At 39.4% G+C, this 13,284-nt stretch overlaps 1 protein-coding gene across 1 annotated transcript in view; it reads left to right on the forward strand.

Moving 5' to 3' along the window:
* The window catches only part of MBTPS1 (membrane bound transcription factor peptidase, site 1), a 43,942-nt gene that overhangs the window by 12,717 nt on the left and 17,941 nt on the right, over positions 1 to 13,284 (forward strand). The window contains exons 5-14 of the mRNA XM_073307518.2: positions 1,232 to 1,342; positions 2,555 to 2,664; positions 3,120 to 3,236; positions 4,427 to 4,494; positions 5,088 to 5,190; positions 7,040 to 7,191; positions 9,538 to 9,699; positions 11,340 to 11,484; positions 12,191 to 12,379; positions 13,046 to 13,218. Coding sequence (XP_073163619.1) covers positions 1,232 to 1,342; positions 2,555 to 2,664; positions 3,120 to 3,236; positions 4,427 to 4,494; positions 5,088 to 5,190; positions 7,040 to 7,191; positions 9,538 to 9,699; positions 11,340 to 11,484; positions 12,191 to 12,379; positions 13,046 to 13,218 — 1,330 coding nt within the window. The remainder of the gene's footprint in view (positions 1 to 1,231; positions 1,343 to 2,554; positions 2,665 to 3,119; positions 3,237 to 4,426; positions 4,495 to 5,087; positions 5,191 to 7,039; positions 7,192 to 9,537; positions 9,700 to 11,339; positions 11,485 to 12,190; positions 12,380 to 13,045; positions 13,219 to 13,284) is intronic.

The following is a 13,284-nucleotide window of genomic DNA, read 5'->3' on the forward strand; positions in this document are numbered from 1 at the left end:
TGGTTCTATGCTGGAAGTTTAAGGAAGTTTTTTGTGGAGGTACTTTCTCATAATACAGTAAAAGCTTTTTTTAACCGGTATGCTGGGGGAACGGGGGTGCCAGTAAATTAAAAATGCCAGTTAACTCAGAGGGAGGGGTTTGGGGTGCGGGGCACTGGCGTGGGAGGGGCTGCGGGGCACAGGCTCTAGGAGGGAGTTTGGGTCCGGGAGGGGACTCGGGGTGTCGGATGTGAGGAGAGGGAGGTCACTCACCTCCAGCAGCTCCTGCAAGTGGCTCCCTGGCCCTGTTGCTCCTGGCGGAGGTGCGGCCAGGCGGCTGTGCAAGCAGGCACGCTATGTCTGTCTGATGGCGCCACCCCCTGCAGCTTCCATTGTCTGCAGTTCCTGGCCAATGGGCTGGGAGCTGCAGAGTCAGTGCTCGGGGAGGGGGGATGGAGGCAGCGTGCCTACAGAGCTGCCTGGCCATGCCTCTGCCAGCAACAGCGGGGACGGGGAGCTGCTTTCTGGGAGCTGCCAGAGGTGAGTGCCCCCGACCCCCAATCTGGTGCCCCAAGCCCCCTCCCAGACCCAAACTCCCTCTTAGAGTCCACCCCGCAGCCCCTCCCACATCCCAGCCCCCTGCCGGTCCCGCATCAACGGCACTATAAACCAGACTTTTAGCGAGGATCAGGAATGCTGGTTTATGGAACTTGCTGGTTGGTGAAGTGTCAGATGAAAGAGCTTTTTCTGCACATATGTGCATGTAGGAAAAGTTAAGGTTGCATGGGCAACTATATTCTATATTTCCTGACCTTTCAAGTGTTTCACTTTGTAAACTTAATATTTTTTTAAAGTAGTTCTTTAGAAAAATATACTAAATCATTTTTGTTGAAAAACCAAGATATAAGTGTAATTTTCAGTTATACTTGTATGTAGGTAAAAGTGAAAAGGAGATCAATTTGTTGATCTACTTACCTTGATCAAAGTCCCTCATGGGGTCAAAATCAGCTTTACTTTTTTCCCCCCAGACTCTGTTAAATTAGTCTCTGCCTTTATGAAACTGAAAGGAACTAATGCTCTTTAGGTGAATTTCAAGAGTGAACTAGGACTTTTGGTTTTGGAAGACATGAAATGTGTAGACCACGCAGTGCATTAAGCACACAGGAGACTCCTTTTACGTTCCAGAATAAACTGGTACAAATGCTAAATCAAGGAAATATATTTATATACCAATCCTCTTTTATGGAAATAGGTGCTGGTGTAAGAGTAGCTGTCTTTGATACTGGACTGAGTGAAAAACATCCACATTTCAAAAATGTAAAAGAAAGAACAAACTGGACTAATGAGAGAACCTTGGATGATGGTAGGTTTAATATATAGCATTGCTGAAACTATAGATTATGTATTTTACATTATGTGTTGCATCCTGGATTATGCAATAAAATTGTTTGAGATTAGAATTACATATCTTCCCAGGTAATGGACCTAATTCTGCAATGTGTTGAGTGCTCTGAACTCTCACAAAATTCACTGGATGGCTCAACACCTCCCAGGGTTTTGTGTTGTTTCCGCTGAGTCCTATGCCATATTTCTTCAAGAATTTTAAGAAAGGGCTAGGGGACCAAATGTTATCCAAGCAGAAAGGCAATGTAGAAATACCTGGGGGTGAGGCAACTCCCAAGCATTTTTTTTCTTGTCTCCCCCCGCCCCTTTTTTTTAATTTTAATTCGTTTAATTTTTTCCAGTTATCAGGGATAATATTTTGATTCATTTTCAGGTAATCTAGTGAGTTATCACAGTTTTGGCAGCTCTCCTTGAAACATTAGTAATCCACATAATTTTTCAGTGGAAAAGTAAAATTGTGGCACCAGCACAAACTCTGCAGATCCATGCCAATATTCTGCATTTCTTTTTATCTGCCTTTGTATGATTGTCTCTCGTCTTCTTGTATTTGCCCCATCTTATACACCAGTGCTACAGATATGCAAATACTTAACTTCATGAACCATTTTTTATTCAGAATGGTATTTTGATTTCAAATTTGGACAATTAAAAAAACAAAAGCAAAACCACACACGCACAAAGGTTGAAAAACAGCCGAATCAAAACACTTGGGGGAAAAAGGTGTTGTTTAGAGTTGACCAAAATATTTAACAAGTAAACTTGAGGGATAGAAAATATTTCCTGTCTATAGGATATCCTTTTCCCTCTGTTTCCGCACATCATATATTTAATGGGTGAGATTCTTTCCCCACTAAAATCAGTCGGAAAACCTGGCTTCAGTGAGGTCAGGATTTCACCCCACATATATGCAGTTTCAATTGTAGAAATTCTTGTTGGTAGGAATCACTTAGCATCTATTGCAAAGGATTTTAGATCAAAGTGAAACAAGTTCTCAACTTGGACCAACATTTCTGTTGCTTTTTAAAATAAACTTAAATGTTCCTAAGGATGAAAGAGAGAAGCAATTGAATATTCATACAAAATGTCTGGATTTTTAAAATTTTTACAGTGAAATGGTTTGGCTTCTAACATTTTATTTTATTAATTTTATACTACTACTAATTTGCAACAGGTCTGGGCCATGGGACGTTTGTGGCCGGTGTTATAGCCAGCATGCGGGAATGCCAGGGATTTGCTCCAAATGCAGAGCTGCACATTTTTAGGGTCTTCACAAATAATCAGGTAGATATCATAAATGTTTTATTTTAATTCAGACCTTTCTGGAATAACACATTATTAACCCTTAAATTACAAATACTATTAATTCCTGTGAACTTTAAAGTATTTCCTTTTGTAAAGAGAGAGTTTGTTTTTTTAACAGAATTATGTACATTTACACAGATTTTAGAATTGCCTCCTGGAGTTTATATTCAAATAAGAATTTGGTATTACAATCAACTTCATGCGGGACCACTACCTCTTACTTTTAGTGTTATTTTAATGAAGGATTAAAAAAATCAAATTAACTTTTTATTTTAAATACCAAAGAAAAAACAAAATAGTTTTTTTTTGTTTTAGCAGTCTACTTTTGTTTGTTTCCTACCCTTAAATTTCTATTTCTTTTAATACCTAGCTTTATTTTTATACATTCTCATGTGATTTCTAAATGGTTGCTTTTGTTGTGCTTTAATAAACAGGTCTCCTATACATCTTGGTTTCTGGATGCCTTTAACTATGCCATCTTAAAGAAGATAGATGTATTAAACCTTAGTATTGGTGGTCCAGACTTTATGGATCATCCTTTTGTTGACAAGGTAAGTGCAAAAACTATGAACATATTTAGCATGGTCACCTCATGGGTCCCAATTCTGAAATGTGTTCTGTGTGGGCAGACCTTTATGACTGTGCAGAGTTCCATTGGCATCAGTGAAGTTCTACACAGATTCAGTCATCTGTCCTTGCAGAGCAGCTTAAAAGATCAGTGCTTTACTGACCGCTATTTTTATTAGAGTGATTTCTATTAAAAAAAAAATAGAATAGTATACAGACTGATGGGTAACGTTTTTAAAGTGCTAGATGGTGAAGTTTTAATAGTGTGACTCTCACCAACGTAAATGGAAAGTTGTTGGCTAAAATCCATTGCTGCTTTTGAAAAATTTACTCCTGAATGGTTTGTTAATTTTGTAATCAGAAACCATTTATCAGAAGTTCAGTTGCAAATTTTATATGAGGAAACTTGATTTAATTAGAAGTCGAGTTAATAGGCTAGAATATGTGACTACAAGTCTTTTTCAAAGTAAGTCAGCATTGAAAAGTAAATTTTTAAAATTAGAAGTTACATTTTTCTTTAAAAATTGTTAAGCCCACATTCATTTGTAGTAAAAACTGCAGAACTGTATCTGAATTATGAAGAAATATGACTTAGACTGACAGCCATAGGAACCAATCTTTCAAAAGCACTAAATTCATTACAATGTTTTAAAAGAACCAAAAACTAAAAACCTGCTTTGGAAAGGGCTAAGTAGGTAGTTTGGCACATGAAAATAATTTGTACTATTCCAAACGCTCTCTAAATTATCTTAATTTAGTTTAATTTGACAATCAAAAGTTTACTGTTGTCCTTGGAAAATTTGGGTAGAAAGGGCTCAACAGTCTAGTATATACATGTTATTATGCAAGGGTGCAATTACTGGTGGATTATTAAGCATATAACTTAATATTAAAAATTACATGTCTGAGTTTAAGGCATGCAAATCATTTGTCTCTTTTGAAAATCTTGGCCTGCATTAACAGTTGTGTTTATTCTTACTCTTTGAGACTGCGAATTATATTAATGAAAGTGTCAATGGTATGTGTGATGCAAGTACCATTAAAATAAAAAGTGTGGATTTAAGGAAATTGTTGTAGTCAGACCAGTGCAGTACATGTGTAAATAATTTATTTCTTTATTTTTCTGGCTTCAGTACATTGCTTTAAATAATGTGTCTATTTTTTGTCTTTGCAGGTATGGGAACTGACAGCTAACAACGTGATCATGGTTTCTGCTATTGGCAATGATGGCCCTTTATATGGGTAAGTTTCTTTAAAAGCGTTCAATTAAAAATTTCCTGAAGTACCTGAGGTATAATCCCCTACCTCCTCTTGGGGGGGAAAAAAATCACAGATTATTCTGTCTTTTGAGAATGAGTCAGGCTGTTTTTTCCACTGTAGATTTTTTTTTTTTTTTTTTTTTTACCTGAGGAGTACATTCTTGAATTAGATGAGCTGCAGCTATTTAATTCAGCAGTTTTGATAGTATGTAAACGCATAAAAGAAGTCAGTGAGTCCTTCAAACTGACGTTTGCCTGTCAATATCAACAAACCTTTGCGCATGCAAATCTCAAGCTTCAGGGAATGCAAAAATCTCTAAAAAATATATTGATTACTTTTTGGCTCCTCATGTAATAATACTGAAATAAATATCGCTCCTTTTCTTGGTATATGTTTTGATATTTTAAGGGATTTCTTGAATAGTTGCTGTAAATGAAGTTGTCAGAAATAATTCACCCCAGGATGTCAGCTGTCAAAGTTGCAAACCCTAGACAGACAAAGAGAACCTGGTGGTGGTGTGCCCGTTATTTTTATTGTCTCCCTCCCACCCCCCTCCCTCTGCTCACTCGTTTTAGCACTCTCAATAACCCTGCTGACCAGATGGATGTGATTGGAGTAGGAGGAATTGACTTTGAAGATAATATAGCTCGTTTCTCATCGAGGGGAATGACCACCTGGGTAAGCTCAAATATAAAATATGCATGGCTTCAAAACATCTAACATGAACTTTCCAATTCTAACAGAGATGCCCTCTCTGCCATGTTAGCTTTTTAAAATCTCGGTAGGTCCAATCACCTGGGATTAAATTAGTTAATGTGGATGAAAAGGTAAAATGTGCGAAGTATTAAACTGTAATAGGTACATGAGAATTGACAGAATGCAGTCTCTAAACACTGGCGTCAATTAAGCCTTTTTAAGTTCCTTTTTAGGTGATAAAAGTAAATCCTTAAAATAGCCATTTCATCCTCAGAACAGAACTTTATTTTAATGGGCTTTTAGGTTTTCAGTGCTACATAGAAGTGAGCCAGAGAGACCCTTTTACGCCTTTTGTTAGGGTGCATCCTGTCTTTGCCCTCAAATCACCCAGATTTGTTAGCCACTGTGCAGGATGCTGTGGTTACTGCTTCATTCCACCTCATTCCCTTTGTGGGATCCTAGGTCCACTGTTGGCACTATCATTAGGCAGTCTGTTAACTTAAGGAGCACATATGGGCTTAGTGCTTGTCCCTAGAGGCTGTGCAAACCCTTTGCTACCCTTATTATCGGATATTAGAAAAACTTTTTAATCTAAATCTCCCTTGCTGCAGATGAAGCCCATTACTTCCTGTTTTACCTTCAGTGGACATGGAGAACAATTGATCACACTGCTCTTTATAACAACCCTTAACATATTTGAAGATTATCAGGTCTTCCCCGTATTCTTTTCTCAAGACTAAACATGTCCAGGTTTTTTAACCTTTCCTCATAGGTCAGGTTTTCTAAACTTTTTATCATTTTTGTTGCTTTCCTCTGGAATCTCTCCAATTTGTCCATCTCTTTCCTAAAGAGCGGCACCCAGAGTCCAGGACAATACTAACTGAGGCCTCACCATTACCTGGTAGCTAAGTTCCCTGTAAGCTGCACATCCGCACAGCAGCCTTCTTAGCACCACGCAGGTGCTCAGGGAACCTGCCCAGGGACCTGTAGTTGCCGAGGGAGGGGTGCCCCGGCCCCAACCTAGCCCGGGCCCCAACCTGCCGGGGCAGCCCGGACAGGCACGGACCTGGCCGGGGCAGCCCTCCCCCAGCCCAGACCTGCCATGGCACCCCTCCCCAGGCCTGAGCCTGCCGGGGGTGGGGTGCCTATCCTGAAGCCCCACCTCCGGAGCTGCTGCTGTGGGGAGATGCACCTCTTCCCCCCCCCCCCCCCCCCGCACAGGTGCTGCTGCGGGGAGAGAGAGCTGGGGGGAGTCCTCTTTCCCTGCCATAGCCCCGGAGCACCCTCCTGCACCCCAAGCCCCTCATCCCTGGCCCCACCCTAGAGCCCGCACCCCCAGCCGGAGCCTCACACCCCTGCACCACAACCCTCTGTTCCAGCCCTGAGCCCCCTCCCACACTCTGAACCCTTCGGCCCCACCCCCACCGCATGAATTTTGTTATGTGCACCAATATGTCACCTCCATATTGGTGCACATAACAAAATTCATTCTGTACATGGGTGGGAAAAATTATAGGTAACACTGTCTGGTAGAGTGGAATAATTATCTCCTTTGTCTTACGTGTGACTGATTAAGACTCATGATTTTAAGCTGCCTGAAGAAGTATTAAAATTTTCTGAATATATATTTTTTCTACTTAAAAAACAAAGTGAAAAGTGTATAGGAACTGTTAATCTAAAACATATACAGAATAGTTTTAATAACATAGGATTTATGTTACGGAATCAGACCTGGGGTCTATCTTGTCCAGTATCCTGTCTCTGACATAGGCCAGCACTAGTAAATGATATGTTGATATAAACATAAACCATTTTTTTAATTAATTTATAGGAACTGCCAGGAGGTTATGGTAGAGTGAAGCCTGACATTGTTACTTATGGCTCTGGAGTGAGAGGTTCTGGTATGAAGGGTGGATGCCGCTCCCTCTCTGGGACAAGTGTTGCCTCTCCTGTAGTGGCAGGTGCTGTCACTTTGCTAGTAAGGTAATAATTAAATTCAGAACATATATCTCAAATGCATTTGATTAACAAGATCTGTAAATTGACTTTTAAAAAGCCTACCAATTAAAAATATTTGTTTCTGCACTTACGAAAACTAACTCTCTGAAGAACAACAAGAACAGTTTTTCCGTTTGAGACCTTAACTACTCAGTAAAAGATTTAAGGGTGGCAATTTTGCAACAGAAAAGCTTCAAAAACAGACTCCAACGAGAAACTGTTGAGTTTGAATTAATATGCAAACTAGATACCACTAACTTGGATTTGAATAGAGACTGGAAGTGGCTGGGTCATTACACATATTGAATCTATTTCCTTAAGTTATGTATCCTCACACCTTCTTGTCAAACTGTCTAAATGGGCCATCTTGATTATCACTACAAAAGTTTTTTTTCTCCTGATAATAGCTCATCTTAACTAATTAGCCTCTCACAGTTTGTATGGTAACTTCCAGCTTATTTGTGTGTGTGTGTATATATATATCTTACTATATGTTCCATTCTGTGCATCTGATGAAGTGGGTTGTAGCCCACGAAAGCTTATGCTCTAATAAATTTGTTAGTTTCTAAGGTGCCACAAGTACTCCTGTTCTTTTTATAATGAAAGTGCAACTTACAAATGTAGATTTTTTTTCTTACATAATTGCACTCAAAACCAAAACAGTGTCCACTCAATCCTACTTCTTGTTCAGCCAATCGTTAAGACAAACAAGTTTGTTTACATTTATGGGAGATGATGCTGTCTGCTTCTTATTTACAATGTCATCTGAAAGTGAGAACAGGCATTCGCATGGCACTTTTGTAGCTGGCATTGCAAGGTATTTACGTGCGAGATATGCTAAACATTCATATGCCCCTTCATGCTTTGGCCACCATTCCGGAGGACATGCTTCCATGCTGATGACACTCATTAGAAAAATAATGCATTAACTGAATTTGTGACTGAATTCCTTGGGGGAGAATTGTATGTCTCCTGCTCTGTTTTACCTGCAGTCTGCCATATATTTCATGTTCTAGCAGTCTTGGATGATGACCCAGCACATGTTGTTCGTTCTAAGAACACTTTCACTGCAGATTTGACAAAACGCAAAGAAGTTACCAATGTGAAATTCTAAAGATACAGCACTTGACTCAAGGTTTAAGAATCTGAAGTGCCTTCCAAAATCTGAGAGGGACGAGGTGTGGAGCATGATTTCAGAATTCTTAAAAGAGCAACACTCTGATGTGGAAACTACAGATCCCAAACCACTGAAAAAGAAAATCAAGCATCTGCTGGTGGCATCTGACTCAGATGATGAAAACGAACATGTGTCGGTTTGCACTACTTTGGATCATTATTGAGCAGAACCCGTCATCAGGATGGACACTTCCTCTGGAATAGTGTTTGAAGCATGAAGGGACATACGAATCTTTAGTGCATCTGGCACGTAAATATCTTGCAACGCCAGCTACAACAGTGCTATGTGAACACCTGTTCTCACATTCAGGTGACATTGTAAATAAGAAGTGGGCAACATTATCTCCTGCAAATGTGAATACACTTGTTTGTCTGAGTGATTGGCTGAACAAGAAGTAAGACTGAGTGGACTTGTAGGCTCTAAAGTTTTACATTGTTTTATTTTTGAATGCAGTTATTTTTGTACATAATTCTACATTTGTAAGTTCAATTTTCATGATAGAGATTACACTATAGTACTTGAATTAGGCGAATTAAAAAATAATATTTCTTTTGCTTTTTTTACAGTGCAAATATTTGAGCACTGTACATTTTATATTCTGAGTTGTAATTGAAATCAGTATATTTGAAAATGCAGAAAACATCCAAAAATATATAAATAAATGGTATTCTGTTATTGTTTAACAGTGCATCTTAAGCATTTCCATTGAAAAGTCACTTAAGTGATAGTCTCCAGTTTTTAACCATAGGTTATGCATGTAATAGATTGTCAGTTACATTTTACTTAAATTGAATGGATTAGAATAAGTTTAGGGCTTGTCTACACTTGAAACACTACAGCAGCAAAGCTATAGACGCTCACTACTGTGACAGGAGGGGTTCTCCTGTTGTCATAGTAAATTCACTTCCTGAGAAGTGGCTGCTAGGTTAACAGAAGAATTCTTCTGTCGACCTAGTGCTGTCTACGCTGGGAGTTAGGTTGGCTGAGCTACTTTGCTCAGCGGTGTGAATTTTTCACATTCCTGAGCGATGGAGCTGAGCTGACTTAACTTTTGACTGTAGACCTGGCCTTAGTCTCATTTCTCATTCCATGCCTAGCCCGAGATAAGAACAGGGCTTCCTAAATGTAATTTAATAAACATTTGTCATTTTTAGCACAGTTCAGAAGCGTGAAATGGTGAATCCAGCTAGCATGAAGCAGGCCCTGATTGCATCAGCACGTAGGGTTCCTGGAGTTAACATGTTTGAGCAAGGACATGGCAAACTGGATCTTCTTAGAGCCTACCAGATCCTTAATAGCTATAAGCCACAGGCCAGGTGAGTGTTAATTTTTCGTTAATTAATAATCTATTCATGTTAATGTTATTCATGTTGTTCTGAGCATTTGTTTTAAAAGAAAGTCACACATCTTGCTCAGCTGAGCAGTCTGCATGCTCACATGGTGAAGAGAATTCGCATATAGGTTACAGCAGGGGGCGGCAACCTTTCAGAAGTCTTCATTTATTCACTCTGATGTAAGGTCTCACATGCCAGTAATACATTTTAACCTTTTTAGAAGGTCTCTTTCTATAAGTCTATAATATATAACTAAACTATTGTTGTATGTAAAGTAAATAAGATGTTTAAAATGTTTAAGAAGCTTCATTTAAAATTAAATTAAAATGCAGATCTTACCAGTTTAGTGTGATTCTTGCCCTTGCTTTTCCTTGCTGAGTTTTGCAATGTCTGGCACGTATTGGGATACTTTAAGCTGCACACAGGCTTCTGAGTGATCAGTTGTTAACCAGCTCCGAGAGGGACAGAGGACAGATTTCATGTGTGAAAATACCTGTTCACATAGGTATGTGAATCCAAAAGCTGAAAGCATTGCAAACTCAATTTTCTTCAAACAGTTAAATTTCACTGGCAGGGACGTCCAGTAGGTCAGAATAGAGGCCCCATGATCTCTCTCGGTAGCATCAAGTGCACTCCGCAGATCTCCAAACTTTGGTGCCCACAATTCTGAGCTTTTTAACTGAATGAGCTGCATTTCGAAATCTTCAACACCCATCCACTCTCTGCACCCCTCACTGCCCCAGGGTGAGGCCAGCTGTAGAGCCAGCCGGGACCTCAGGCCAGCAGCAGAGCCCCCCAGACTCGTGGCCGGGACTCAGGGCCGGCAGCGGGTTAAGCGGGGCCGGCGGCCAGAACCCCAGGCCAGCAGCGGAGCCCCTGGGAATGGTGGCCAGTACCCGGGCAGTGTGAGTGCCACCTAAAATCAGCTTGTGTGCTGTCTTTGGCATGCGTGCCATAGGTTGCTTACCCCTGGGTTACATAATTCAAATGGAAGAGTTTAATGAAAAGCCTCTTGTCAGAAGCCATCATTAGGCCTTGCTTTGAGCAGGGGGTTGAACTAGATGACCTCCTGAGGTCCCTTCCAACCCTGATATTCTGTGTTTCTTAAAATTAGAGAGGAATAGGGGCCTGAATCTGTCACCTCTTTATTATGAAAGCTTGTACATTTTCTTTCCTTCCTTAGTTTAATCCCCTGGGTATGTAGTGGAAAATTTAACACTTAAATAGAGAAATAATCCAATTTCAGTTATCCAACATCAGATTATTTTTATTGTGCTAAATTGTGTCCTGTTAGTTTTTCTTTTCTTTTCTTTTTTTTTTCATTCTAAAAATTAAATAACTTTATTTCTCATAGAAATGTAGAGTTGCAAAGGACCTCAAAGATCATCAAGTGCATCCCCCCATGCTGTGGCAGGATTACGTATCACCAGACCATCTGTGCCATAAAACTTTCTCATGTTATATTTTAAATTTAATCATGGTTTTTAAGTCTCAGACTCATTGGAAAGAAAGATCAGAGCTGTGAGAGGGACTATAGCTTGCTAATTTTACCTCTGACTTTTTAACATGATTGTGTTTTATGTGCTTTTTTCATTTACTGTATTTTTTTTTATTTTTTTCAGTTTGAGTCCAAGCTACATTGACTTGACGGAATGCCCCTACATGTGGCCCTATTGCTCCCAACCTATTTATTATGGAGGAATGCCAACTATTGTTAATATTACCATCCTTAATGGTATGGGTGTCACTGGGAGAATTATAGACAAGGTAAGACAGCAGTAGCTATGACTTGGAACAATAGTGTTTCCCATTGAAGAGCTGCTTTTTCTGACTGGAGAGCAGGTAATACTTTACCATGCCAAATAAAAAAGTAAGCACAAACCCGGTACACCTAGAGCTGTGTGAATAATGGATTTTTTGAATTGTTAGCAATTCTGAAAAATCAAAACCTGTTTCGTTTTGGATCGAACTGAAAACAAAAAAATTTTCAGCAATTCCAAAAAGTCAGAAAATGTTGAGCTGGGTTAAAACATTTAGTTTCAACCCAACTCAAAAGATTTTGTTTCAGTTTGGGGAATTTTGACAAAAGCAAAGGAGGACAGGAGTTGTAACATGTCTAGAGGATGGGATGGCTCCCTTACCAGTTTTAGCCCAGTGCTTAAGGCTCTCGCCTGGGATGCGGGAGTCCTGGGTTCAGTCCCCCATCTGCTTGCTGTGGAGAAACTGTTTGAACTTGAGTCTCCCACATTGCAGCAGAGCACTCTAACCACTGGGCTCAACCTCTCCTACTGAAGCTGTTCCACTTTTTATGAGGTATTAGTCATTGGATCAGGGACTTGAACTTGGGTTTCCCATGTCCTAAGTGAGTGACCTAATTACCAGGTGATAGTCAACCTTAACTCTGTTTCCCACAAAAATTCCTTCATCAACATTTTAAAATAATTACCAACACGTTCTGTTTTCTACTCTGCAGCCAGACTGGCAGCCCTATTTACCACAGAATGGAGATAACATTGAAGTGGCTTTCTCCTATTCCCCGGTATTATGGCCTTGGTCAGGATATCTAGCAATTTCTATTTCTGTAGCAAAGAAAGCTGCGTCTTGGGAAGGCATTGCTCAAGGTCATGTCATGATCACAGTATTGTCCCCCGCAGAAAATGAAGTAAGTTTACCTCATTTCAGTGTTTTATCATGTAGTGATAAATGAATATCCCTCTAAGTGGTTGGTTTAGGTTTATAATCTTGGGTGCAGTTGAATTTGGGGACAAGGTTTAGTAATCTGAGCAAGAAATCTAACAGTTGAGGGATCTAACCAGGAAATTAATGCACTCAAACAAAGAAGCAAACAAAAACCCCTTTCACATGGCCAACTCCGTAGAGAGATGAGGCTAATATAAATTGTAAGTAAACTGGTGAAATATAGGAAATCTTCACAGGTTGATAATGAATTAGAATTATTTTTCTCTCCATAAAAAGAACTAATTGTTTTGGAGAACCTTCTAAAGTCTCAAATGTTTAAAGCACCTGTAGCACCGAAGTTTTTTTTAAAATATTTTAAATTCTGAGCATAAATGTAAACCACTGAATATACAAAGGATTTTTTATAATGGGGTTACAATACTTTTGTGCTTTATGGGATTAGACTTTCATCTCTGAATATTGGTTGCTGGCACTGGAAACCTGTTCCTGGATTTAGTGGGTAAACTTGGCAAATAAAAATCAAAAATCATTCTTCAGTATTTCTGGACCTTTATAATCCTAAATGAAATTGTAAATACTGTTTTAGGAAAAGTATTTCATTATTTTTGTTTTCCTTTTTTTCTTCCAGTCTAAAAGTGGTGCAGAGCAGACTTCTACTGTGAAGCTCCCAATAAAAGTAAAGATTATTCCTACCCCTCCTCGTAGCAAGCGAGTCCTTTGGGATCAGTATCACAATCTTCGTTATCCACCAGGATACTTCCCCAGAGATAATTTGAGGATGAAGAATGATCCTTTAGATTGGTGTGTCTCTTCAGTTTTATCTGAGAAATTGTAACTAATTTCTTGAGTTTATTTCTTGACTGTATG

Source organism: Lepidochelys kempii, chromosome 12, assembly GCF_965140285.1.
Source record: "Lepidochelys kempii isolate rLepKem1 chromosome 12, rLepKem1.hap1, whole genome shotgun sequence".
Taxonomy (NCBI): Eukaryota; Metazoa; Chordata; order Testudines; family Cheloniidae; genus Lepidochelys; species Lepidochelys kempii.